This window comes from Patiria miniata, unplaced genomic scaffold (assembly GCF_015706575.1).
Source record: "Patiria miniata isolate m_02_andy unplaced genomic scaffold, ASM1570657v1 HiC_scaffold_14, whole genome shotgun sequence".
Lineage (NCBI taxonomy): Eukaryota > Metazoa > Echinodermata > Asteroidea > Valvatida > Asterinidae > Patiria > Patiria miniata.
Window position 1 is genome coordinate 11,266,965 of NW_024037052.1, and position 27,599 is coordinate 11,294,563.

A 27,599-nucleotide genomic window follows, 5' to 3' on the forward strand; every position below is an offset into this window, starting at 1 on the left:
TTGATTGTAAACAACCATAGAGCTTTTCCATGCTCTATGATACAACCGACCATGTGTATTAATGTTTTGTTGAGGCGTTCAAAATCCAGGATGAAGACATTCTATCTACAGTCGCGAGGTTTGGCAGACCTACCCTGGGGTTTAGGGTGTTACAGCAATTATACTGTGGCCTACATCAGTCAAAATCAATCGGTACAAAAGGCTTGGTTAGATTTTATACCTAACACAAGTTCGTTTACCCCCGCGGGGACTATCAAAATCAACTAATCAACTAGATTTACTTATGTTTGTGTACAAACATACAGCTGTTTCGGTAATTTATTGTAGTTTTATGTCATGTAAGACTGATAGGACATGTACGCTTAAGTGATCAGGACTAATACAGTTCTCTAGATAATGGGCTTCAAAATATGCACATTTAATATGCCGTCACGTGTCACGTAATGACGTCATCGTGACTTCACTTAAATGTCTATCTATAACACATTCCGGTCTAGGTACATACCAACTTTCAACCCAATTGGACATGTTGTTCTGTAGATATCGGCCTTTATAATATGTACATTTAATATGACGTCACGTGATGACGTCATCGTGACATCACTTGTATTTTTATCTATAACTCATCCCGGTTTAGGTACATACCAGGTTTCAACCCAATCAGACCTGTAGTTCTGTAGATATTCGCCTTCAAAATGTGCACTTTCAATATGACGTCACATGTCAGGTGATGACGTCATCGTGACGTCACTTTAATTGTCATCTAAAACACATACCACTCTAGGTACATACCCACTTTGAACCCAATCGGACCTGTAGTTCTGGAGATATAGGCCGTCAAAATATGCACATTAAATGTGACGTCACGTGACTTGTGATGACGTCAATGTTCGGCACACATCTGTGGGTGCTGGTCTAGGTGTGTGCCAAGTATAAAGGCAATCGGATTGATTTTAGTGGCCAAAGTGCCCTGGACAAAAAAACATGTACAAATGCAATAAGCAAAAATGACTGAAAAAGAAAAATGAGAGAGTAAAAAATAAAAATCTTAACGAAAACAAAGACTGTTTCGGCTGGTTGCTGAAGCAGCCAATTAGATCTTATGTGTACGCTTTACCAGGTGCGCAGGTTCAAACAAAAACGAGCGTATTAACACCAGGCACCGACTTAGATGCCTCAAGTTATCCTAAAAACATCAGCAACGCGGTAGACAACATGGGAACTAGTATCGATCAATGGTTTGATGCCGGATTTAAATTGGCAACCTCAACCGGACAACTCTTTCGATGACACCGCGACACCAACACCTGCAACCCCCCCCCCCCCCAAAGCCTATGATTAACAATATATTATCATCAGCACCTTCAGTTACACCCCCGGAGTCTATGACAAATGATACACAACCCCAAATGTCCCAACTAGTGAGGTACCTTAGTGAAAAAATCGTGACACAGTGGACAAAAGCACCATTTTTTCACCAAAGCATCTCCATGGTATACCTTTTCGAAAAAAAGACGGACGCAAAAAATTGGATGATGGGAAGGGCATGTATGACGTCATTATGACGTCATCAGCTAATTATTACATGAAATATATATAAATTGATAATATCTTCTGAACTACAACCATCACAACAACAAAAGTCGCATCAAATAAAAGGGAACAACAAGATCTTTCATTTGAGTGGTATGTCAGGAGCGTGGAATGTAGTAAAGGGTGGTTTTTGGGGCCAAAAAGCACTTTTTTGGTCAAAAAAAACAGATTTTTGGCTTAAATCATGTATTTTTGTTGGCACCTTGTTTAACATGCAAATCGTATTTGTTATTGTGAGATTTTGTTTTTAAGTCAGAGAAAAAGGTTCAAATTCTATGCCAAAAGAGTTTTTGCAATTGATTATTATTTTTTATAATTGATTATTAGTATCTTAAATGCTTACACTTGTTCCTTAGATAGGTGGAAAAACTGCAGTTACCGTAAGGAAAGTTATCACCATTTTAGGGTATGGGCCAAAATGGGACTTAAGATTTCCTGTATTACCTTGATAAGGCCCAAAAAATAGTTCTGCTTCCCATTACATGGCATTTGAAAACAGAGTTGGTAGGTAAGGATTTTTTTGTTTGTGTACAATCATATATGGAGGCGTCTGCGCTTAGTCAAGGGTGAAAGGGAGAAATTGATTGTTTTGGGGTTTTTTTTCTCATTTTTCCCATAAAACAAATTAGGGTAGGGGCTGTCAGAATAGGGTAGGTAGGGAAACCGGAAGCAGAACAGTGTACTATCATTTTTTGGGGGCCTAATACATAGTTTAGTTGCCAGCAAATAGATGGTGTGCATATTACTTTTATCAATGCATGTCCAGTTTGAGGAGACTTTTGAATCGAGACCTCCAACAAATCATGCATAGGCCTACGTTTTTTTTATATATCGAAAGTAAAAAAGCTTAAACTGTTGTGCAACAGCCCACAAATAAAAGCTTACCACTTTGTATTCATTATGTTGAAATTGATTTTTGAAACCAATGCATTTAGTGGTGAGACTCCTTTTTTGCGTCTCAAAGTGCCTGAAAATGTAAAGTTGTCGTGGAATCGCACATAAACAATCAGAATAAGTCAGGAGTAAGCCTAATCCATTTGGGGTCAAATCGGTTAGGATGTGCTGGGATGAAATGGAGAAATGAGCAGCCCTATCTCCACTGAAGTACTCCATTGCATAGCACAGCGTCTCAACATTATCATCTTCCAATAAAATTCTAAGGACCGGTTCTACGAGGAACTCAACACCACCATCAGGGGTATCCCTGTCGTAGAACAACTGTACCTCCTTGGCGAATTCAACGCCCAAGTGGGATCTGACCACAACTCCTGGCCCAGCTGCATCACTCACGTTGGCGTTGGCAAGCTAACTGAGAACGGGCAGAGGCTGCAGAAGCACCTCAGATCCCGTCACTGGCTTCAGCTTCATCTCATCATCACAGGAAGACCCTCACGAAACTGCATTCTCATCACACGCAGCGCTGACTGTAATACAGACCACTCCCAAATAAACAGATCCACCGCTCAAGGCAAAAAAGACGCCCATACTTCAAACATCGCCAGGACGTCAATCCCAGATCTGTGCAACACGAGGAATCTCCCTCCTCGATATCGTTAAGAAGGCCTTCGCCCTTGTAGTGCTGAACAGATCGCAGCTGCGAGCTGAGTGCATATACCCTGAGAGGCAGTGCGGTTTCAGAGCTGAAAGATTAAAGATCGACATTATCTTCTCCATTGTCTTCGACTTACGGCAGCTCCAGGAGAAGTGCCGAGAGCAGCGACGACCGATGTACTGACCGCCGGCCTTGCCGATGAAGGCCTTCGACCTTCGTCAGTAGAAAAGGCCTCTTCAGGCTACTGCAGAAGATTGGATGTCTCCAAGTCATCAAAACATTCAACTCCATTACCTTATCAGCATCGGACATATGATGTGCACAACAGCTGAACACCGCCGAACACTGGATGTGATCTGTCCGGATCATCTCTAGCAACATGTCTGCAACTAGGTTAACACAAACTCGAGAGCAAATACCTTACCAGTTCGTTGATGCGTCACAAATACGGAGACAATTGGAGAAACCAACCCTCCCAAGGAAGGCATATAATGTTTCCGGAATCATCTGCCATGGTTCGATACACCTTATGGGTATACCAGCAGAATGACTAGCAACGTGAGAAGTTCCAAGTGGTCATTGTGCCAGGACCAGCTATCAATGGGCTCCCTACTATACGAGCCGCACGTACCCTACGAGCCGCACCCTACACTTGGTCAAAACCTACACTGGCACACTGCCCCCAAAGCCTCAGGCCCCCACAGGAACCAAAGGGCTGGCCACTACCACTCCGGTGAGAGACACACAAGACCTGAAGGACCGGCTCCCAAAGCAGTTTGATACTTTCGACGACTTAGATACGCGCTCTCCTACACTTCAAGCCAGATACTCAGTCCCACATAAATCCGCCACATAGGTGCAGCTTTCATGCCAAACCAAAACCGCAGGCCAAGCTGAAAAAGACTGAGAAAGGCTGGGTCATACGAAAAGTCTCCCATCACACGGACGGGTGCAGCTCTATCACAGTTAAAGACGGCCCGTTCAGGATGTGTCCGGATCCCAAGCAGCTAAGCACATAATGTTTTCTAAAGATCCCCACTCTTGAGGAGCTCAAGCCAGAATTTGCACTGGAAAGGTTCTCCTCCAAGCTAGACGTCAACAGCAGAGTATTGGTCTGCTCACCTAGGGCAGTCTGAAAAAACTGACAACATACAATTTGGTTGTTAACAGCTTTCGTCGCCCATTCATCGGCTTATCAGTAAGCCAAGATAATGGTCCCAAAAAATATTGATGGCAAAATAAGCTAGATGCCTTGATGCATTGGAACAATCACCGGGACGACATTGCAGTGTTCGGTCTCCCTTGAAGAGCATGACGAGCGGCCGAATGTCTCATAGCCCTGATGGAAACTGCTGGTTCCTTAGCATAGTCAACAATGTCTCACACTGTACACCCCAAATTGCGCAGACAAAGTTACTCCCTTCAGCGATCTTCTTCGAAAAGATGTACCATTTCTCTGGGAAGAGGACCATCAAGCTTCTTTTACAACCCTTAAACACTCCATCTGAACTCAGTCCTGGCTACGATTCTCCGACACACAGGTATAGAAACAATCCTCAAAGTAGATGCATCTGAAAGAGGATTGGGCAACACCCAGGAAAGTAAACCCATCACATTTTCCTCGAAGAGCCTATAGATCCTCTTCCCAGAGCATATTCTCGAATATCGAGAGGGAAGCTGTGGCACTGCTGCAACTTCATTCGGCTCCAACTTCATTGTTGTCACTGACCATTAAAACCATTGGTTACGATCTGGCGCAAAATCCTAGCCAGTACACCACACCGCTTGCAGCGTCTTAAGCTACAAGGATACAACTTCGACGATGTCTACAAACCTGGTGCTATGATGGTGATCGCAGATGCACCCGGCAGATTGCCCAACCCCTCCAAGCTCGACAACGAGACATGTGATGAATCTGTAACTGAGATCCACTGGAATGGGCACCCGACTGTAACTTATGTTACATTTTTTTGTCCACCTATCTTTGGAATAAGTTTAAACATTTAAGATACCAATAATCAATTACGAAAACTCTTTTGGCATAGTATTTGAACCATTCTCTCTGACTTAAGAACCAAAACTCACAATACCACTTACGGTTTGCATGTTAAAACAAGGTGCCAAAATGATTACCCCAAATCCATGATTTAAGCACCAATTTTGTTTTTGTTTTACCAAAAAGGGTACTTTTGGGCAAAAAACCCACCCTGTACTACATTCCATCCCACTGACATACCACTCAAATGAAAGATCTTGTTGTTCCCTTTAATTTGATACCACATTTGTTGTTGTAATGCTTGTCGTTCTGAAGATATTATCAATTTATATGTTTTTCAAGTGTACGCATTTAAGATACTAATAATCAATTAAAAAAAAATAATAATCAATTGCAAAAACTCTTTTGGCATAGAATTTGAACCTTTTCCTCTGACTTCAAAACAAAATCTCACAATAACACATACGGTTTGCATGTTAAACAAGGTGCCAAACAAAAATACATGAATTTAGCCAAAAATCAGGGTTTTTTTACCAAAAAAGTGCTTTTTGGCCCCCAAAACCACCCTTTACTACATTCCACACCCCTGACATACCACTCAAATGAAAGATCTTGTTGTTCCCTTTTATTTGATGCGACTTTTGTTGTTGTGATGGTTGTAGTTCAGAAGATATTATCAATTTATATATATTTCATGTAATAATTAGCTGATGAAGTCATAATGACGTCATACATGCCCTTCCCATCATCCAATTTTTTGCGTCCGTCTTTTTTTCGATAAGGTATACCATGGAGATGCTTTGGTGAAAAAAATGGTGCTTTTGTCCACCGTGTCACGATCCTTGGCATTTTTGTCACTAAGGTACCTCACTAAACCCACAATGCTACAAACTCACCAAGACGAACAATTATCGTTGACGGTATGAATAATAGCTATAATAGTTAAAGTCGTACTTTAACCACCATAAAACAACTATAATTACAACTATAACTCCAACTAACTATAATTACAATAACAATAATGCTAACTAGACATATGTGGCAAACACAGGGCTGTTTCAGTTAACTTTTTGTGACAGGTCACCAGTAAAGTTTCAAGTATAAGTTCCATCCAGGAAGGATATGTACTTCTGTTTTTAATAACTGGTAGCATATAATATGTGATTACATTCTCATAGGGCTTTGAATTATGACATCATAATGACATCAATATCAATTTTCATCTATAATTATTTTTGTTGTTGTTAAATAACAACTTTAAGCATACATCGTTGAAAGCAAGTTCACATCTTTCACCAATTTTTAATTATAAGGCACTTCCGGTTTCAACCGGAAGCAAGGGTCACATGATTTTACACATATCAAAAATGAAAACCCTGGATTATTCTATCAATTCCCGCAAAAATCATGTGCAAGTCTCTCACGGTTGATTTATATTGATTTTTAAAGATTAAATCTATTAATCATTAACCTGATGTCACGTAACCCATGATGCCGTCATCATGGTGCACTTCTATTTTCATCTATAACACATCCCAGTCTAGGTACATACCAACTTTCAACCCAATCAGACCTGTAGTTTTGTAGATATTGGCCGTTAGAATGTGCACATTAAATATGACGTCACTTGTCAACTGATGACGTCATCGTGACGTCACGTAAATTTTCATCTATAACACATCCCGGTTTACGTACATGTACATACCAAGTTTCAACCCAATCGAACCTGTAGTTATGAAAATATCAGCCTTCAAAATATGCACCTATATTGTGACGCTTGAGTTACCTGATGACGTCATGATGACGTCAATGTTCAGCGCACATCTTCAGATGCTGGTGTAAGTGTGTGCCGAGTATAAAGTCAACCGGATTGAATTTAGTGCCCAAAGTGCCTTCTACTGTGAAAACATGTACGAATGCTATGGGGAATGGCTGAAAAAGAAGAATAAAAATTTTTTAAAAATTAACGAAAACAAAGAAGGCTGTTTCGGCTGGTTGCTGAAACAGCCAATAATTACCCTGGATTGGACATTTGGGAGACATCCCCATAGACTTGTGCACAAAATTTTTCAAACTTAAATGTGCCCTAACCCAATATTCCCTTGTCCTTTTCCATGAATTTCGGTATTTTTACTAAACAAATATAACCTAATTGCAACGATAAATTTGTGCCTCTAAAGGGGGGCTGTGACATTAGGGAGATGAGATTTGAAGGTTTGCATGTTGGAAAGATACTAAGACGAGATAAGTTTGCGTTAGCACCATGTGAATAAATCTCTTTTGTGAGTATATGTGGTTCTGAAGAGAACCGGAGGAACTCAACGTTTCGAACAGTATGCTCTGCCCGTCGTCAGGAGAATGAGGGATTGGAACGATGATGCGATGTTATAAGGATGGGTGTGGTGAGGCGTGGGAAGGATGCAAACTGGTGAAGCTCGAAACCGGTAAAGCTGAGAAGGATGCAAGTTGACTGAGGGATGCTGGATGATCATTGGAGCGTGTCAGTACACAGTGAGGGGGCAAAGGGGAAGGAGCTCAGCATATAGGTGACCCATAGGCGAGAACTGAAACTAAGTTGTCCTAGGGTATAGGAGACCCATCGGACTTGGACTTCAGGATGGGCCGCCAGATGGGAAACCGATGTGTTGGGGAACATGAGGAACATATGCTTGATGATCTCGATGGCTTCTCTAATGCATCGGGGGTACCAGTTCTGCTTGGCTCCAGTTGATCGGGTGGTCCTCAGTGTGGGAGTGTTTGACGATGGAAGATTTCTCGAAGTCTCCCTTCCTGCCATGGACTTTGTGCTCATTGAGTATGGTGGGGAGGTCCCTGCCAGTCACGCCGATATACACTTTGCCACATTGACATGGAATCTTGTACACCCCTGGTCTGCATTCTGGGTCACACCGATCCTTGTGTGAAGTCAGCAGGTTCTACGTCTTCAGAGGGGCTGTGTGGAATTCCATGCTTTTGGAGGATGTGTTGGATGTGATAAGAAGTGGTGCCTAAGTAGGGGAGGGTGATGGAACTATGGGCCCTAACTAACATCAAGAAATGAGATGTTGCCATCTCTTTCTTGTTCCATGGTGAACTGGATCCTGCTGTGAAGAAGTGGTGCCCGACGCTCACACAGAGACGCTATGGCTTTGTGCATATTAACAAATATACATGTATATATACGTGTTTGAACCAGTACGTACACATGGTGTGTCCCATCCACGGGGCTTTCAAAAGTGGTAAAAAAGCACCCTCTCTTGCTGGCACACAGAGACCATAGACCTTATTCATGAGGAAGCCTTTTATAACTATTTTACTATTTTAATTGGAGTGCATTCCAAACCTCACTTTCAATATTTTTTAACTGTGGCTTAAAACATTAGGTATGTTTAATCACAAATTTAAGTTATTCGTCAAAGCAGACTGGTACATGTATTAATGTGTACTGAACTTTTATTTCATTGCTTTTGTTTCTTCTCACAAGTTTCAAAAATGAAGACTTTACCGCGTTTTCAATTTGATATGGCTGATCCGTAAATGAAGTCTATATTAACATCTAATTCTGAAAAGTCCTCGGGCAAAATTTTGAGTGTTTTTCTGCATGAAAACCAAATCCTGACACTTAAAGAATATTTACAGAATATTTTGCTTTTAAAACTTCAAACAATGTTGAAATAAATTTCGCAAATGGTGACCCTCATGAAAAGAGGGTCGAAATTGTGCCCTCAAGTGTCCGCTTTCCGGTTATGAAAGAATTATTGCTGTAATAAACCAGTCTCTAGCGACTGGTTAGCGCACAGAAGGGTTGATTGTCACTGTTTGTGCTTGTCATAGGCTGTCACTGCAATTATCTGGTATTCGATTCATATCAAGATGGCATAAATTATTTCTCTTTTACATGGATTCAACAGGGATGCATTCTTCATGGGAGCAGACATGGAGATAGAGTCTCTCCAAGACGATACAGAAAACAGACAGGTAAAAAGTTGATTTTCTATTTATTTATATACATTTACATTTTTTGTTTCTCTTGCCATTTAAAAAAAAAAAAATACCCAGAGGGAAGAAATTGCATGCATAAATTGGTATGCATGATAATTAGTATACATTTTCTGAAGTAGGGGATGGTATTAGAATTAGTTGGCCCTCTAAAAACCAATGGTAATTGTATGTTCCATTTTTAGGTCCCTTACAATTGGTCTTAAAACAAAACTATTACTTCAAGTCATAAAAGATGTACTGTACATGCTATTTTTAACTTTTAATTCAAAGAAATAGATAATGGGTCGTATGTATAAAAACTAGCGAATGCTAGGAAGTTAAAGCAAAAAGTAAAAGCATTTACTGTGGAGTATAAGCATTAAGTAAAAATCAATGCTTGATTCTGTATGAATAAAACTTTTCCTTTAGTGTTCAGCATTTACTAGACAACAGGTAGCACATGCTTCTTACTGTAGGATTGCTTTCATGGACGAATGGTTGTCAACAATAGGGTCTCTTTTTTTTGTGAAGGAACTGCCACACACACGTAGGGTTTACATGCAGGGTAATAGTCCAATTCAAGGTGATGCATACAGTACATGTAGTATAGGTTTTCCCGCACATTTTAAAACTGTTTTCATTCAAATTCATAAACGGTTTACTTCAAATTCGTCTTGAAAATTCATGATCTTACATACCCCATGTTCAATTTTGTCTTTGGTCGCTCATTTTAGACAATTCAGTTTCGTCGTCTGCAGTTGTCGAACGTACGAATCAATTTCGTCGTTTTGCAATCAATGTTATATACATTTCATTCAAATTCGTCTCATGATTGTATGCTATCAATTTTAGAGGGGGGTGGGGGTTATTGGTAATGGGCAAATGATGATTCTTTGAGTCAAAACAATTAATACATATATTTCTTGGAAATAACAGATTTCCTTTCTCATATTACTCCAGATTCTCCTGGTGAGGTGATTCATTTGGACTTTTCCCCCTTTGGTTTGCCATGTTTTTTGGTAGGTATATATCAGAAGAGCTTTTTAATACCACTTTTACTAACTGTTTTCCTGTGGAGGAGATTTTATGTGGTGTACGATACGTAAAAAGTAATATATGTAATGTATGGATAGACAAAAAAATGGTAGTACAGGTAGTCATTACCTCAGCCGAGAGGCTCGAAGGGTATTGTCATCACCTACGGCGTCTGTCCGTATGTCTGTCCGTTCTGACCAGACCACCCTTGTGGGGTGATGTTCCTTTCAGAACACATCACCCCACTTTTTACACAATGGAAAAACATCACCCCAGAAGGGAATCTTTAGAAAAAGGGACAATGGGAACACAATGCTATCACCCCACAAGTCCGTCTGGCTAGAACGCCCGTCCTGACCATACCACCCTTGTGGGATGATGTTCCTTTCAGGACACATCACCCCACTATTTTTAAAATAGAAAAACATCACCCCAGAAGGGAATCTTTAGAAAAAGGGATAATGGGAACACAATGCTATCACCCCACAATTCTGTCTGGCTAACGTCCGTATGTCCGTTCTGACCATACCCCCTGTGATGTTCCTTTCAGACACATCACCCCAGTCACCCCGAATCTTTAGAAAAAGTCCGTATCACCCCCGTCTGGCTAGACCATCCGGGCAGCTTAGTTTGCGGATGATAACTTAAGTTAGAAATGTTGTTTGGGATTGTAACTTCGGTAGGGGGTTGCCCTTAGGAGTAGGCAAGTTGGGAATGGTTTTGAGGTCAAAAGGTCAAAGTTCAAGGTCACCGTGGTGAGTTAAAGGTAAATGGTTTCCGGATGATAACTTGAGTTAGAAATGAGATTTTGGTGTCTAACATTGGTAGGGGTTGCCCTTGGGAGTAGGCAAGTTGGGATTGGTTTGGGGTCAAAGGGTCAAAGGTCAAGGTCACCGTGGTGAGTTAAAGGTAAATGGTTTCCGGATGATAACTTGAGTTAGAATTGAGATTTTGGTGTTTAACTTTGGTAGGGGGTTGCCCATTGCTACAGGCATGTTGGGATTGGTTCTGGGGTCAAAGGTCAAGGTCACCATGTTGAGTTAAAGGTTAATGGTTTCCGGATGATAACTTGACACTCTGGTTGAGGGGTTTCAACAGCAATGCTGTTATTTTCTGATTTTTATTTTTGGCTTTTTCACATAGTTGAGAAAAAGCCTTTGCTTTTGTTAAGATTTTCTTTTACTTCTTCTTTTGTTCATTCCAAATCCCATAGAATGTATACACTTTTTTCTGATCAGGACTTGGGACATAAAACACAGTCATGTCTTTGCCTTAATGTAAAAACAATTCTTATCCCTCTGGCTGTAAGCCAGAGGGGGATATTGCGATAGCAGATTTCTTCTGTGTGTATGTATAGTGGTGTTCCCCAGGCGCGGTTCTACGGGGGGGCTTTAGCCCCCCCAAAATAAATTCCGTAAAAAAAAAAAATTGCATTAGCAAAAAGAAGGATTGTGATGTACATGCGAACGGTCTCCCTAAAAAAAATAGTCGTGACAAGGGTGCATTAGTTAATATAGTGTCAATGATTTTAGGATTTTATGGGCGCTCCCCATTGAAAATGGCATGAGGCCTCTCCCCCCCCCCCCCCCCAAGTGTCTGGAAAAAATAACCGGTCTACATTTCAGCACGCCTCCCTGAAAAAAATTCTGGATCCACCCTGCTAGCCCCCCCAAAATATTGGTTCTAGAACCGTGCCTGGTGTTCCCTAACATGGCGCACTTCGACATTTACACTGACATTTCTCATGTACTGCTGCAAAACTTCATTGACAAACTTAAAATTCATGCAGTGAAATACTGGTACTTTTACCTTATTAATGCTTGTTATTTAGTCTCTGTCGGCTGAGTGTTCCCCAACGTGGCGCACTTGAATAAATCTCGGAAAATTCCAAATTAACATTTGAGAATTTCTGTAAAGTTGATAAATTCTGATGAACCAATACCTCTTCTTACATGACCAACTAGAAGTTTGTCAGAAAATTATTTGCTTATTTTTGGGGGACGTTTTTAAAGGGTTCACTGTGCACTTCGAAATAAAATTGGAAAATCACGCCGAAATATATTTTTGAAACGGATATGATATATATGATATATATATGAAACGGATAGATAAACTCGTGATTTGTGAACGGGAGTGTTTAGAAATTGAAATGTCACTTTCTGTGAAATTTTAGTTCAAACTTTTGCTGTAGGTAGGCGCTACAGGGGAAAAATCAAAGTGCGCCACGTTAGGGGCCGTGCCAAGTTAGGGTACATTAACAATATGTTACTGTGTATGGGTGTCTGTATGCATGTATGTGTTCATCTTTTCAAACCGCGGACGACAAATACCAGAGAACAAAAGAGAACAATATCGTTCACGATTCCCAGCATACGTCCACGATTAGGGTCTTGTACAAACAAAAGAGGGACAATAGGACGTCCACGATCAATGGTGAATACACATTTGTGTGTATACATGTTCTACATAACCTCCGAGGACAGACACACAAAGGGAGAAGAAAGGATCCTTTCAGTCTTCGGGTGTTAGGTCTTTGGTTTTAAACGGTCCTCTGTTGTAGGTTCGTGTGCTTAGTCTATGTTACAGGGTTATATTAAAGGGACAAAGGGAAACACAAAGCATTGTCCTCAGGAGAATAGTTTTCAAGAGTAAGTTTGGGTGGGTGAGTTTGTCTTACATACGCAGTGTGGACTTCCGAACAAAAGACGTCCACATAATGTAGGTAGCACCGACGTTGTGTGGACTTGCCCCACGTCCACACAGTGTTTCCCCATTTCTGGAAAACAGGTTTAGAGGCATTTTTGGGTTAGGTTTATCTGTAGCAGAATGAAGAGAAACACTAAAGGGAATCATAGAAAAAAATTGGGTTGAAAGAGTTTTCACAGTTTGAGAAAAATGAGTTTTTTCACTGGTTTTTCTTAACTACACGAAAGCAATGGAAAGTCCACACTAGTCATGTGAAACAAGTATGGGTGAGTTTGTGTGAGTTTGTCTTACATTCCCTATGTGGACTTGTGAACAAAAGATGTCCACATAATGCAGGTTGTGTTAACGTTATGTGGACTATGCCGTGTCCACATAACGTTTTGCCCTTTCTGGAAAACAAGTTTAGAGGCATTTTTGGGTTAAGTTTATCGGTAGCAGAATGAAGAGAAACACTATAGGGAATCATAGAAAAAAAATTGGGTTAAAAGAGTTTTCACAGTTTAAGTAAAGTTATTTTTTGTACCGAGTTTTCTTAACTACACGAAAACAAAGGAATGTCCACATAGCGTATGTAAAACAAGTGTGTGTGGGGGCTCTTGTATTGTATTACAGACAACAAAAGGACAGACAACAAAAGGAGCACAAAGGAGCCTTTGACCCTCGGACGACGGTGCCTATTGTTAAAACCGGTCCTCGATCGTACGGTTATGTGCTTAGTCTATGGGAATGTGTTATATTAGAGGGACAAAGGAAAACACAATAGTTGACCTCAGGCGTATAGTAAAAAAAAGACTGGGGGTGGGTGTGTGTTCCTGCATGGCATTACGCCTGAGGACAGACAACAAAAGGAGCACAAAGGGGCCATTGATCCTTGAAGGAAGGTGCCTATTGTCCTCGAACGCAGGTTTGTGTGCTTAGTCTATGGGAGAGTGTTATATTACAGGGACAAAGGAAAACACAAAGCCAATCCTCGGAAGCATAGCAAAAAACGACTGGGTGTGTGTGTGTGTGTGTGTCCGGACAAATCTTGTCAGCGCGATAACTTGAGAAATACTTAACATATGAACTTCAAATTTGGTTTGTGTATTGTTCTTGGTAATCCTAAGAAGCCTATTGCATTTGGGGCCAAAACGTCAAGGGTCAACGTCACAGTGGCTGAAACGATAATTTTGTCAGCGCGATAACTTGAGAAATACTTTACATATGAACTTCAAATTTGGTTTGTGGATTGTTCTTGGCAATCCTAAGAAGCCTATTTCACTTGGGGCCAAAAGGTCAAGAGTCAAGGTGACAGTGGCTAAAACAAAAGAAATTTTGTCAGCGTGATAACTTGAGAAATACTTTACATGTGAACTTCAAATTTGGTTTGTGGATCGTTCTTGGTAATCCAAATAGGCCTATTGCATTGGGGGTCGAAAGGTCAAGGGTCAAGGTCACAGTGGCTAAAACAATAGAAATCTTGTATTTTTTCTAAGATCACAGGGATTAATTCATATAAACCCTACAGAAGACACTAATGCTGTCAATGAACGTTCCATGTGACCAAGGTATACATGTAAGTTGATGTTAAAAGAGTGGTGTTATGTCATGGGAACAGTCACGGTTGCAGGGCATTTGTGTTTGTAAACACACCTGACTTGTTTCCAATAGGTTTTGTACACGTTTTTCTTCAAACCATACACTTTGGCACTTTCATATGCCTGAAACTTCAGATATATAACTTCAGACTTGGGACACACTAAGACCAGCAGCCGAAGATGGTCCTTGATGATGTGTTACAGATGGAAATTGAAGTAACGTCATCATGACGTCATCACATTTCATTTGACATCACATTGAAAGAGCATTTTCTAAGGCCTATATCTACAGAACCATAGGTCTGATTGGATTGTTACCCATACCTGGATGTGTGACAGATGAAAATTCAAGTGATGGCATCATCAAATGTCATGTGACGTCCATTAAATGGGCACTTTTCTATTAAAGGCCTACCAGTATATCTACAGAACTATAATGCTTGATTTGGTTGTAACTTGATATGTACGTATAATGTGCTGTTATAGATGACATTTGTAGTGACGTCACTAATTGTTCATCATGTGCACGGAATATTTCAAATATCCGAAACAGCTTGTGTTTGTCCACAAACACATTTCTAGTTTTGTTTGTTTGTTTTTTTGCTGCGTGGCAACCCGTGGTCCGAATGTTATGTTTTGGGTATTAAAAGATGCGCAAGACTCAAGGCTAAAAAAAGTCAGAACAGCTCAGGTCGCAAAACAAATCTACAGTTTGTGTGGGAATGAGAAAATCTGGGATAAAAACTCCAAAAATTCTGCATGAGAAAAAAAACATAAGAAACAGCCCCCTCTATTGACACAGTCAGCAACCTTTTCGTACTCAATGATTCGCTCGTACCCCCACCCTGCAAACAGGTTGAAACACAAGGAGTGCTTGCCAGATGATACTTCTTTCAAGCTTCATATTACATGCATGTATTATATTTTTGTCATTATTTCTCATCCGGGTGTCAAAACCTTTCATTACAGTTTGTCCGAATTGAAATGATCAAGTTTTAAGATCGAATGTTATTAACTAAATTAAAACATAGTTAAACCGTACTCCAGATGAGAATCTCATGGTTCATCACATCTTTCAGTTTGTCTTAAAGAAAAATTGTCATAAGTGAAGTTTTTTTTAAACAGACTCCCTCTCCCCCCTTAAGTAGCAGCGACGCAGAATTTTAATAAGGGATTATGTACATGTATCAGATAAGTTGAAGCCTCTTATTACAAAACCACTCAAAAATGATACTCAAGTTCTCATACAGGTCAGGTTGGTTATATTTTTTATTACACTTTCCTATTAAAAAAAAATGACTCAAAAAATAAAGACGGCAATAACTGCAAAAACTGTTTTGGTGATTTTTTTTTATATTCCAGGTGCAATGTGGTTTAAGTAATCACCAAAAAATTTCAAATTTATTTAATATAATATTTTTGTTTCATTTATTTATTAATTTATTTTTGTGGGGGCCCGGCAAGTTTAACCTTCACAGTTTTTGTCCACACAAGAAGAATGGTATTTAGATGACATAAGTTTGTTCAATCTGTACTGAACGAAGTTACTCGTTTATTTTCAACTGACAAAACGAGCTAAGCGCCTGTTTGCATAATTGTTGTAACATGCATTGAAAGTCTCATCAAATTGAAGGACCCACTTTCTGTTTGCTAACTTTTTCAAGAAGAGAAAAATAATTTATATTCCCCTATTTGGAAGCTATGAGTGGCAACATTACAACTGCAATTTGTTTCAGCCGAAACCGTCTTACCGTTTTTATTATTTTGAATATTGTTTTAAGAACTGATTCATGTTTTGTCCATCCATTCCGTGAAAACCACCAATAAACCGCAACGGCCCACCCGCTTCCTTTTTTGAGGCTGCATCAAATTTGTATTACTTTCTTTTTTTTTAATTCAGGCAAAACATTTTTTAAAAGATGTTTCAGAAGTTTAGATGCTTTACCAGATGCTATGCGTGCACTTCTATTATTATTGAAAATATGTTACTCTGAGATTCAAAATTATTTACAAAATTAGTTCACAAAATTATACTGATCTGGGGATTAAGGGAATGTACATCGTTTGCCTTTGCTGTAATTTTCAGAAATGGATGGAATTGGGGGGTTGGAAATATATAGCAAATATAGTTACACTGACTTTTTTGAGGTTTTGGGTTCGAAAATGCTATAAAAACCAAGAAAAACCAAGAAAAACGATCATTTTCCTGTAGTCTGGTTCCCTGACTCCATATAAGAAGAATCCATTGATCTCCATATACACATATATGGAGATCAATGGAAGAATCAGAGCAGTTTACATACATTGGGGAATTGTAAGGTCAGGGAACCAGTCTAGCTGGCTCGTACCCGTTCATAAGTTTGTAATCGATTGCAAACAAGTGCGATGGTCAATTGGGGCCAGTATTTGAAAAAAAAGCCAGTTGTTTCCAACGCTGATCGGCCGATCAGCATTGGAAATTGATACAAAAATACCACTTTTCTTGAAAATGACAGTATACCAGGTGCCATGATTTTACAGGATGCTTTACACTGTCATTCACTAACAGTCCAGCAAGGTATTTCAAAATGCTTTGGTAGTTTTATTTTTTGATGTTTGCAAATGTTGTATTTTCCCTTTAATATACCAATCGATGAATATGTAGCTAATCTTAAATTGAAAACTTAATCATTTCATGTTCAACAAAATTATAACAAAGATATTTTGGCATTCCGATGAGAAATAACAAAAAAATCTAGAATATAATATGAAAGAAGTATCATCTAGCAACTAGCAAGCACTCATTGGCCGAGTTCGGCTGGTCTTGTTCTTGACACGGGTATATCATTTTTGCACAAACCCCAACGGGAAGGTGGTGTGAGATCCTGTTCCGAGTGCAGTGTTCGTGAGTCGTGTTCCCGCCGTTCGAGCGCGAGAACAATGAAAATACTCGTGTCAAGAACAGACCGCCCGGACTCAGACAAACGTGAGAAAAGGTTTCTGACTATGTCAATAGAGGGCGCTGTTTCTTATGTTTGTTTCTCATGTAGAATTTTCGGCAATTTAATCCCTGATTTTCTCATTCTCAAACAAACTGTGGATCGGGGAACAAAGTTTTTTCGATATGGTACACCATAATCTACATGTTTGTGAAGTTTTATAAAATTTGGCGAACCAGATGTCCCACGGACTAAGTTCTGCATCATCTGTCATAAACAGTTGATGACATGCAAAAGTTATTTTTCCCTGAAATCTCAGGATAGACTCTCTTTAGTTGAGGAGGTTGGAAACATAACAAGGCATGTTCCTGCAGTTGAGGGAGTAGTCGTGTCAATAAGTGCACAGTGAATACTTAGTCAGGATTGTGTCCATCCTTTAATTTTTGGAAGATGTTCATAAGAAGACACAAAATCATTTATGTGATGCTGAAGTTGGCATAAGTAGAAAGGATGATCAGGTCTTGATCCCAAGACAAAAAAAAAAAACAACTATGGCACAACCCGACCACTGTCTGGAATTGTTCTCATAAATCTTCTTTCTTTCCTTTTTTTTCCGGACAATACTTCTCCGCGGGTTTTCTCCTAAACGGTATATGGTATGAACTTGTAAGTTTCAGCATATATCAACCCTCATCCATAGTGGTGCATATTACTCTGACGTCATGATGACGTCATCGGGTGTCAATTACACTCGATTTTAGCTGAAAAAAGTGACCAAATACTTTCACCTATAACTATAGAACAAAATAGTCATTGATGTTTGTATTCTGTAATCAGATAGACCATTAATTGATAAACATTTTTTGTCGTGTACGTGAACTCGCTTGGCCTTTACTTCCGGGTCTACCGGAAGGTCAAATCAGGTGAATTCAAAATGAAGACTTTAGCCTAAAATCAAAACAAAGCAAAATTTCTTCCAAACGGTATGATCATAAAACCTAGTGTGAACATATACCATGGTACAAAAATGTCATAAATTTTGTTACGTCATCATGACGTCATCAAGTATCAAATTACAAGCAATTTAAGGGCAAATTTTGACAAAATAGTTTGTGCTATATCTTTTGAACCAAATAGAGTATCGTGTTCATTTTTTTTGATGCTGTAGACTATGCCGTGAGAAACATTTCTTGTTCCCGGACACAAAACTGCTTGACCTTCACTTGCGGTGTTACCGGAAGTGCAATAAAAACGGCATATAACTGAAAAGCGGGAGCATCTTACTACACACATATAAATTATGAAAGTGTTAAGTGAGGAATATCAGACACACAAAAAAAACAGTGTGATGACGTCATCATTCGAAAGGGCGCCCTCTAGCGGCACATAAAATAGTGTTTTCTTTTTTAATTTGAAAACGATTGGTTCAAAATTTTGCAAATCGCCCCTTGATATTCTTTGATTAGCCACAGATAATTTGGCAAGGTTCCAAATTCATGACGTCATCGGACCGGAAGTTACTTCTATGACAATTTGAAAATATTAATATAATATTTTAGATTTAATTCTATCATTTGATTCATGTCGTATATCTTGTAGCCCATATAACGATATCCCTTACAATGTTCACGTTTTGCTTCCAAATACTGTGACGTCATCAAACCGGAAGTTAGGTGTTATGAATACATACAGTTATATTTTCCATATTTTCATACGTTATTTAACTTCTCAGCGAACATTTATCCACTCCGAACTAAATCGATATCCACTTCCCATTTTTTGAATAATGACGCCATCAAGCCAGAAATAACTTGTATGAGTACAGAGAATGTTTACTAAAATGTATCACACTGTTAAAGATGCATTTTTTGAAACAAAATAATTGATTGTACTGGAAAGGATTTACTTCGCGATCCTTTGTTCTTACATGAACATATTCATAACTCAACGTGTTTGTAACAACAAACGAGAACCTCTAGTTGTAATTAATCTTTGTTTGTTTGTTTCTTTCTTTTGTTATCGACAATATTTCTCTGTGGGTTTTCTCCTCAATAGTTTATGGTATGAACTTGTAGCTTTCAACGTATAACGATCCTCATCCCAAGTGGTGCATATTGACATGATGACATAATCGGGTGTCAAATTACAAGCGATTTTTGCTTAATAAAATGACCAACTTCTTTCACTTATATCTCTTGAACAAAAATGATCAATTGTTTTCAAACTGTGTAATTAGATATTAAAGATATAGTCCATCATTTGTAATTTGTGCATTTTGTTAGTTTGAAGCAACAAAAGTGCTCAAAATCTAAAGACAGGTACTGAATAACTAACTTGATGAAGTTTCAGCTCAGCTTCAGCTGTATAATCAGAGAAAAACAGCATTCTAGGATCTCAATTTCAAATCAAAAGTTGCTGAATCGTGTTTTGAATTGGGCCTGAATTCAGCGTCTGAGACACGTTCTCACTTAGCCAATTGCAGCTGCGCAATGTCATGCACTGATCCGACGAATTACAGCAACCGAGCGTGCGTGTGCGTCATGCCAATGCTTGCGTGCGTTTCGCCGAATATCAAAACAAACTACTAATTTAAATTTCCTACGGTGCGTCTTAAGAAGCACCGTTAGAAAAAGACCTTCTTTCGTTGATTACTTCTAAGTGATAGCTTGCCAAAAAGAATAATTTCACAGGGAGTTTGGTCCCCTTACTATCTTTCAACCAAGTATATTTTTCAACAATAATTACTCCAGTTACTTTTAGCTGCAAATGATGGACTATAGCTTTAATAGATAAACATTTTTTGTCATGTACGTGAACTCGCTTGACCTTTAATTCCAGGTCTACTATAAGGCCAAAGATTGGTGAATATAAAATACAGATAGAATCCTAAAAAATAACAAACCAAATTTCTTCCAAACAATTTTACAGGATTATGATAAAACCTAGTATGAACTTGGAACCCGGTACGAAAATGTTAACAATTTTGTGATGTCATCATGACGTCACCAGGTATTTAAAGGCGAAATTTGACAAAATAGTTTCAGCTATATCTTTTGAACCAAATAAAGTATTATGTTCACTTTTTTTGTGAGGTTGTAGCAGATGCCTTGAGCAACATTTCTTATTCCTGGGCACAAAACTGACCTTTACTTCCGGTGTTACCGGAAGTGCAGTAGAAATTGAATTTAATTTTAAAACGGAAGCATTTCACTGCAGCCAAATCATTATGGAAGTGTTAATTGAGGAATGCCCAACTTGAAAAATAAAGGGCGCCCTCTAAGCGGCATGCAAAAGAATGTGTTTTTTTTTTATTATTATTTTGAAATCAGAGGTCTTTTGTTTTTAGCAAAGTGCCCATTAATATTCTTCAGACAATAAGTTGTCTTTGTTTCAGGAGAATTCTGAAATGCCTTATTTTTTTAGTGAAAAACCCAAATGTACTTTTTGAACTCGTGGTGATATGATCTCTGCTGCAATAATATCAGTCACAGTTGTCGATGCTTTTGTCTGGGTACGGTAATTATCTAACACGAAGTGATGGTGTAATCAATCCGTAGACTTTTATCTTGTTGTATTTTGTTTATAATTGGAAGTCTGTGTGACCCGGTAAAGTGCAGCATCATTTGACGTAACAGGAAATGATGTGCCTATAATGGAAGTTTGGAACATAAAACGGATACATTGTTATTACTTAACTATTGGCAAGTTCATGGGAAAGAATATCCAGTGAAATACTGTATATAGTTTCATTCTTGATCATCCTGCATTGTTGCTGCAGGCGCATTTATGCATGTTTAATCGATCTACATACTCTCTGAAGCAGAATGCTGATGAGTATTAAATCATTCATATCATAACAGTAAATCATTCATAAAATCCAGGTGTGAAAAACATCATTGTTGGTGTTATTATATTGAGCAGATGAACTGTTGTTCATAAAACATGGACACCAACATTTCAGTTGTGACAGGGATGCAATTATTTTTTTGTGACTTGAGAAATGTATAGCTATAGTGTTTTACTTTATCACATTAAGATGCATGTCTAGAAAACTGCTGTTGAAGTTGAAAAATAAAAAGACCACAAAAAATCGTATATGTACACCATGGATTATTAACAACAGATGAAATGAATTACAACAGCTTAAAAATATTCATCACATGGTATGACAGCCTCATCTTTGAAAGTAACGGAAGGGTTGGAGGTCCAATTATGAGTTTTTACTACATTATTGGAATTCTTTCATAGGGTAATAAGGCCCCCCCAAAAAAGGCTCCGGTTTCTGGTATGGAGCTTGCCCAAAAGTGTGTGTGTTTTTTTTTGTACCTGATTTTTTTTGCTTCAAATGTCGGGTGATGACTGCAAATGGTGCCCGACTAAACTTAGTGCAAATATATGGGAGTCCAGAGGCCACATAAAGCTTATTCTCGACCATAACCCAATCTAAAAACACGTTAAAATTGTGCAGCAGCAGGATTCCAGTCAAACCAGTGAGTTTGGCGGTTTTGAGACATCATCTTTCATTGAAAAAAAAACTTTTTCATTTTGCCGGTGCGCGCATACCAGAAACCGGAGACTTTTTTTTTTTTGGCCTAAACAATTTAAATTTGTGTATGCATGTGTATAAAATTTAAAATCTTAAATTTTTTTCATGTTTTTTCCCCAAAATCCCACTGAAACAGCAAAAGTATTGTGCTATGCCTAGAGCTTCTGCGACATTTACATGTACACAATGTACGCATAATTTTGAAACAACAGATCTGAAACTTACACAAATTTTAATCCTTAAACATTTTCAACAATTAAGATCAAACTAATAACCATCCTTAATCTATGATAATTAAGTGAAAACATGACAATAAAAATATCAACCTTTGAACATACCTCTGACAGAATAACACGGCTGTCTTGGCTAACCCTTCTGCCTTTACCCAAGTTGATCCGGGTGAGCTACTTGAACGCACCTTTAATTGAGTGCACTGCCAACAGCGCCCTCTAGCTCTGTTATCCTGGCAACATTCATAACATTTTAACTTCATTCAAGAAAAAAAATCCTGAAAATGAGAATATTTTTTTTGTATTGGACAATGCATCAACGATGAACATTTGGCAAGAACAATTTTTAAATATTTAAAGAACAATATTTCTGGCCATAATCAAATTTTCTTGATTAATTTCTTTTAAAAACAATTATATTAGGCATCTTTTAAAAATTAGAAATTGTGCTTTTGAAACAGGAAAAGTTTTCTTGTGCTAAGAAAAACCTTACACAAGAAAATCATTTTTGGCATTGCTTGAAATTGTGTTCTCACTATAGAAAAATATTCTTAAAATAAGAAAAATATTCTTGCAATTGGAATTTGACTAAAAAAAATAGAACTCACGCAAGAACAATTTTCTTATATCTAAAATTTTAGGCACATGTACCTTTCCAAAACAAAACTTGACATGTTTCTCAGAACAAGAATTATTTTGTTTACTCAAGAATATTTTTCTTGCTTAAGAAAGTCATTTTTGGCTGGGCAGAATGAATACAGAGGAATTGTTACACAAATTATTATTAATACACCATGAACAGGGACAAATTGGTTGACCTTATTATAAATAAGCATCATATAGGCAACTGGAGACTTCCAGTGAAATACAGAATTAGGTGGCATTGAGTTATCAAGTGCGTGTATTCAGTGCCAACTTGATCAGGGTAATAGAGCACTATATGACAAGGCCACCAGTGCAGTATACTTCAACGGCAGCACAGGGGACTGGTTCAGGACGAGAGTTATTCAGTGCTGTGGTCCAATGGTTACGGTGTTCGAATCGTGTGCCGTGGTACATGGGTTCGAATCCTGACCGTGGGAACATGGTGCTTGTGCTCTTGAGCAAGGCACCTTACCATTATTGCTTCGTCCTTTGGATGGGACGTAAAGCCGTAGGTCCCGTGTGTTGTGTAATGCACGTTAAAGAACCCAGTAACACTCATCGCTAAGAGAAGGGGTTTGCCCCGGTGACTACAAATTCGTATCCTTGTGGAGACACACACAATAGGGAACAAAACATTGTAAAGGTCTCCACAGGGCAATTTCTATAGATGAATAGGTCTCCACAAGGTTTTCACGAAATAGATATATGGGTTTTACTCAAAAACTAGGAATTTCCAAGGTGGGTTGATCTGTCGCAAATGGAAGAGTTTTAGAAAAGGGATATTAAGTCCAAATTTCAGCCAAGGAAACTAATTCTGGTTAAAATAAGAGCATTTTGAAACTTCACTTTCAAAATTGAACACTTTACTACACGAGAACAAAGGAATGTCTCCACAAGGATACAAATTTGAGAATGGGTGTTCCTGGCAGTGGCTGCAATGTGCGCCGCAGCACCTTGTAAACCCTTATAAGGTGCTACATAATGGGTCTCATATTTCTCATGAACTTTATTTACCTTTCCTTAATAATAGACATATCTCCAGTGCCTTGAGTACCTAATAGTTGGTAGATACGTGCGCTATATAAGACTCCGATATTATTATTATAATACAGCCAGTCCCATTTTACTCAGGTAGGATGACCATTTAAATCATCCAGAAAGTAACCAACCAAGTTATTGTAAAAAAAAACTAACTTGGTTTAGAGATGTTAATGGCACTAAAACTCCCTGTGAAATTGTCCTTCTGGCATGCTGTCATTTAAAAAAAAAATAATAATAATAAAAGGCCATTCCAAAGTTTTGTCAAGTGAAGAACTTTTTGAAATTTCGATTGACAGTTACAGTTTGTAAATGGGCAATTCCGTGAATGGGTGGATTGCAATTATTAGCGAGAATTGTTGGTTCAGTATGTGACATCACATAGCTACAATGGGCTGATTGAGAATCATGTCTCAAATGCTGATTTTGGGATTGTGTCATGACTCATCTACTGTTGAATTGAGATCAAGAACCAAAATATTGTGTTTTCTCGAAATATACAGCCTTCATAGAGCTAATGTGTCATTAGGTTAGTTGTTAAACACCCCGTCTTTAGATTTTGAGCACTCTCGACGCTTCAAACGATATAAACGCACTAGTGACTAATGGTCTACTGTATTTTTCTCCCGTGAGGATTGGATTACTCGGGCATCATATTAAACGAGAGTTGCTCAGCAGAATTAAAAGATCTGGATCTGCGGTGGCGGCAACTATCTTAATGTAGGGGGATTTCCCCCAATATTGGACACTTATTGTTATAAAGACACCAAGCAGGTCACACATGGAATGCTCATGGGATGGAAACATTATCATTTGAAGTGGTTTTGGCACCTTTATAGCTCAAAATTTGTATCAAGTTAAAAAAAATTTATCTGCAAACAAGTACAATTAAATTGATGATTTGAAAATCTATTGAACTGGATGACATTTGCTATTAAGAAATGTACCAAGAAGTGAAGGGATTGGTGGGTGGCAGTTTAAACAACTAACACTCAGACAACAGATTAAAAGATGAGATTAAAACCTTCAATTATCAAGACCTTAACAATGCTGAAAGTGTTCTTAAATGATGCAACAATCAGATCTGTTCCAAATCCAAACCACAATCACTTTACAGTAATTTTGAAATGAAACAAGTTGGCATTGTGTTTTCTTCTCTTAACTGTTGAATTGGTTGTTTTTTTTCCATTTGTGTGTGTTTAGAGGCAGGAAGCAGTGATGGTTCCATATGCTTGTACGGCCTGACTCAAGGTAAGGGTCCATTTCACTAAACCTTGTAAGTGTATATATCTGGTGACATAAATTTCACGTACTTCGTCCATACTTAGCTACAACCAGTTTGATTTTCTACATTAATTGCTTCGATATGTCGACCAAGAAAGGGAAAGTCAACGATAAGCAGGCTAAAGACATGCCTGCTCACCTGAGAGCTTCGTCCACAGCCTCGGGATTGTCTGCCTGGTACACTTCGCCTAGGGTTGAACAAGTGCAAATAAGTCACAGGCCCCAGCCTCGCCTTGAGCTGATGTGCCATGTGCAGAAAAAATTGAAAGTGGGCTGCCTTGCTCAATTTCCGTCACCAACAAGGGAGTGTCTTCTCACCACATTTCGAAGAAAATACCGCAAGTATCCAGAGCACCACAGGCTGTACATGTGGTAGAAAATGAGCCCTGACAGACCTCACCAAGGTCAGCAGTCAGCAAGGGCCGTCTTTCTTCCCTGGTCAACAATGGAATTTCCCCTCTACAGCAAGCGATGCAAGCAGGCAGCAGTCATTCAATATGAAGGCGCCCATGGCTCCACCGTATGGGTCATTTCCGTGGTTTCAATCTGCACTGCAGGGGCCTTCTAACGCTACCCAGCAGATGTATCATCAACATTGGGGAAATCAACCCCAAGACAACTCTCACTTCCTCTGCCAGCGAGTCCGATCATTTGGGGCAGTAAATTCTGGCCCTGGTGAGAGCACGAATTTGCACTATCGGAGATTGGCAGCAATGCAGAAACTGAATTGGATTTCCTCAATCCGAGTGGATTTTGTAACTCCATGGCAAGGGATCAGTTTTTCCAGTGACGGATCTTAAGTCTTTTAAAAGACTCTCATAATCGCCTGCTCAAAGCAGTTTTGCATCTGACCAAAAGTCGATTTTGGTTACTTGCTCCCCAAGTCCTTTCATCCCACAAAGTATGAACAAATTCGATTTTTGAGCGTGGACACTTATATGAAGTATTTACACGAAACGACTCTTAAGACTCTCATAATCGCCTGCTCAAAGCAGTTTTTGCCTCTGACCCATCTTTTTGATGCTTTGGCGGATTCTTCCTGCCGAGAGACAGTCGACACTCAGTATAGTTAAAGATCATGTCACCTCGGCATTGATAAGCCAGAGTCTGGCTCTGTCAAGACAACATGCCTTTGATGAGCTGCTTGACAAAAGATATTGAAAGCTTCAAATGAAGTTCACCATTGATGAGGTCATCTTTTTTTGTGGAAATTTAGTCAAGGACATAGAGGATGCAGAGAAAGGAAATAAACTGGCAAACAAAGTGACCAAGACTGCAACATCTACTGCAGGGCCATACAAGGGGAATAAGTTTTCTCATTATTCTGCTCTAAACAGAAGATTTTGGGGCAACAAATCTTTTCAAGGGTGATCATCTGGCTATGCTACCGAGCAAAAGTATGCAGCCTATAAATCTGCATCCTCAAGTCATGGTAAATTCAGATTGGAGCAAGGTTTGTTTGATCAGAAAACAAAAAAGTGGATACTACATGTATTCCTTTCAGTTTCAAGACAAGTTGTCCTGAATATTTTGTTTGCAACTGGAAACCCCTTACAAGAGACAGGTGGATACTTCAGTCAGTTGTTCATAAAATAAAATTTGTAGAAGTTCCATTTCAATTATAGCACAGAATACCTCTAACAGAAATGAATTCTTAATCTCAAGTGGAGATTGTTCAGAAGGAAGTTCAAAAGCTAGTTATTAAAGGGGCAGTCACCGTGGAAGAACCGGTGATTGGACAATTTATTTCATCTTTGTTTTCGGTCCCAAAAAAGTTGGGAGAGCTCCCCCAGTGATAAATCTTCGTTCCTTGAATAAGTTTGTTTAAATACAGTAAAGTCTGGCTAAGTGGGCACTCTCGGGACCCCAGAATTTGTGACGACTTACGCCAATGCCGACATCTGCTGTAAGTCGTCATTTTGCCGACTTATGAATGGCTTTTTGGACACATGATTCATTGCACTAATTGGCTTTGATTTACCCTGGTTTATCTCATTAATGCTTGAGTTGAATCCAGCAAATTAATCCTCGAATTGTATCATGACGTTTGATAGTGGAGACCACGTGTAAAAAAAGTAATACAGATGTACATGCACAGTAGGGAATTAAATGCGTGCGTGGTCTGCGCGCACGCATTGACTGCAGCGCTAGTGCTAGTCATTCAATAAGACGACCCCCAAAAATGGACAGAGCACATGCGAACAGACGAGAGGGGGTACTGGTATTGATATGCTCACGATGCATATGCAATGTATGCAGTATGACACTCTTTTTGAGACACCGGTGCATGCAGCAATCACGTGCGTGCCAAACCACTTTTCACTCGACACTTCTTGCCAACTGCAGTACAGGAAGTCGATGCCTATGCGTGATTTTTTTTTTGAATGCCCGACTTACACAAGGATTTTGTAATGCTTTTTATGGAAAGGGGACCGAGAGTAACATGACGCCTTTGAGTGAAATGGCGACTTATAAAAAGCCGACTTTGAAATAAAAAA

General features: G+C 39.0%; 1 protein-coding gene across 1 annotated transcript in view; it reads left to right on the forward strand.

The window, feature by feature from the left end:
• The window catches only part of LOC119722046 (cytoplasmic dynein 2 intermediate chain 1-like), a 42,083-nt gene extending 16,109 nt beyond the window's left edge, over positions 1-25,974 (forward strand). Inside the window, exons 4-6 of the mRNA XM_038192034.1 lie at positions 9,053-9,119; positions 10,083-10,141; positions 25,023-25,974. Of these exons, the coding sequence (XP_038047962.1) occupies positions 9,053-9,119; positions 10,083-10,141; positions 25,023-25,088 (192 nt within the window). The 3' untranslated portion in view covers positions 25,089-25,974. The remainder of the gene's footprint in view (positions 1-9,052; positions 9,120-10,082; positions 10,142-25,022) is intronic.
• Positions 25,975-27,599: the final 1,625 nt, after the last annotated feature.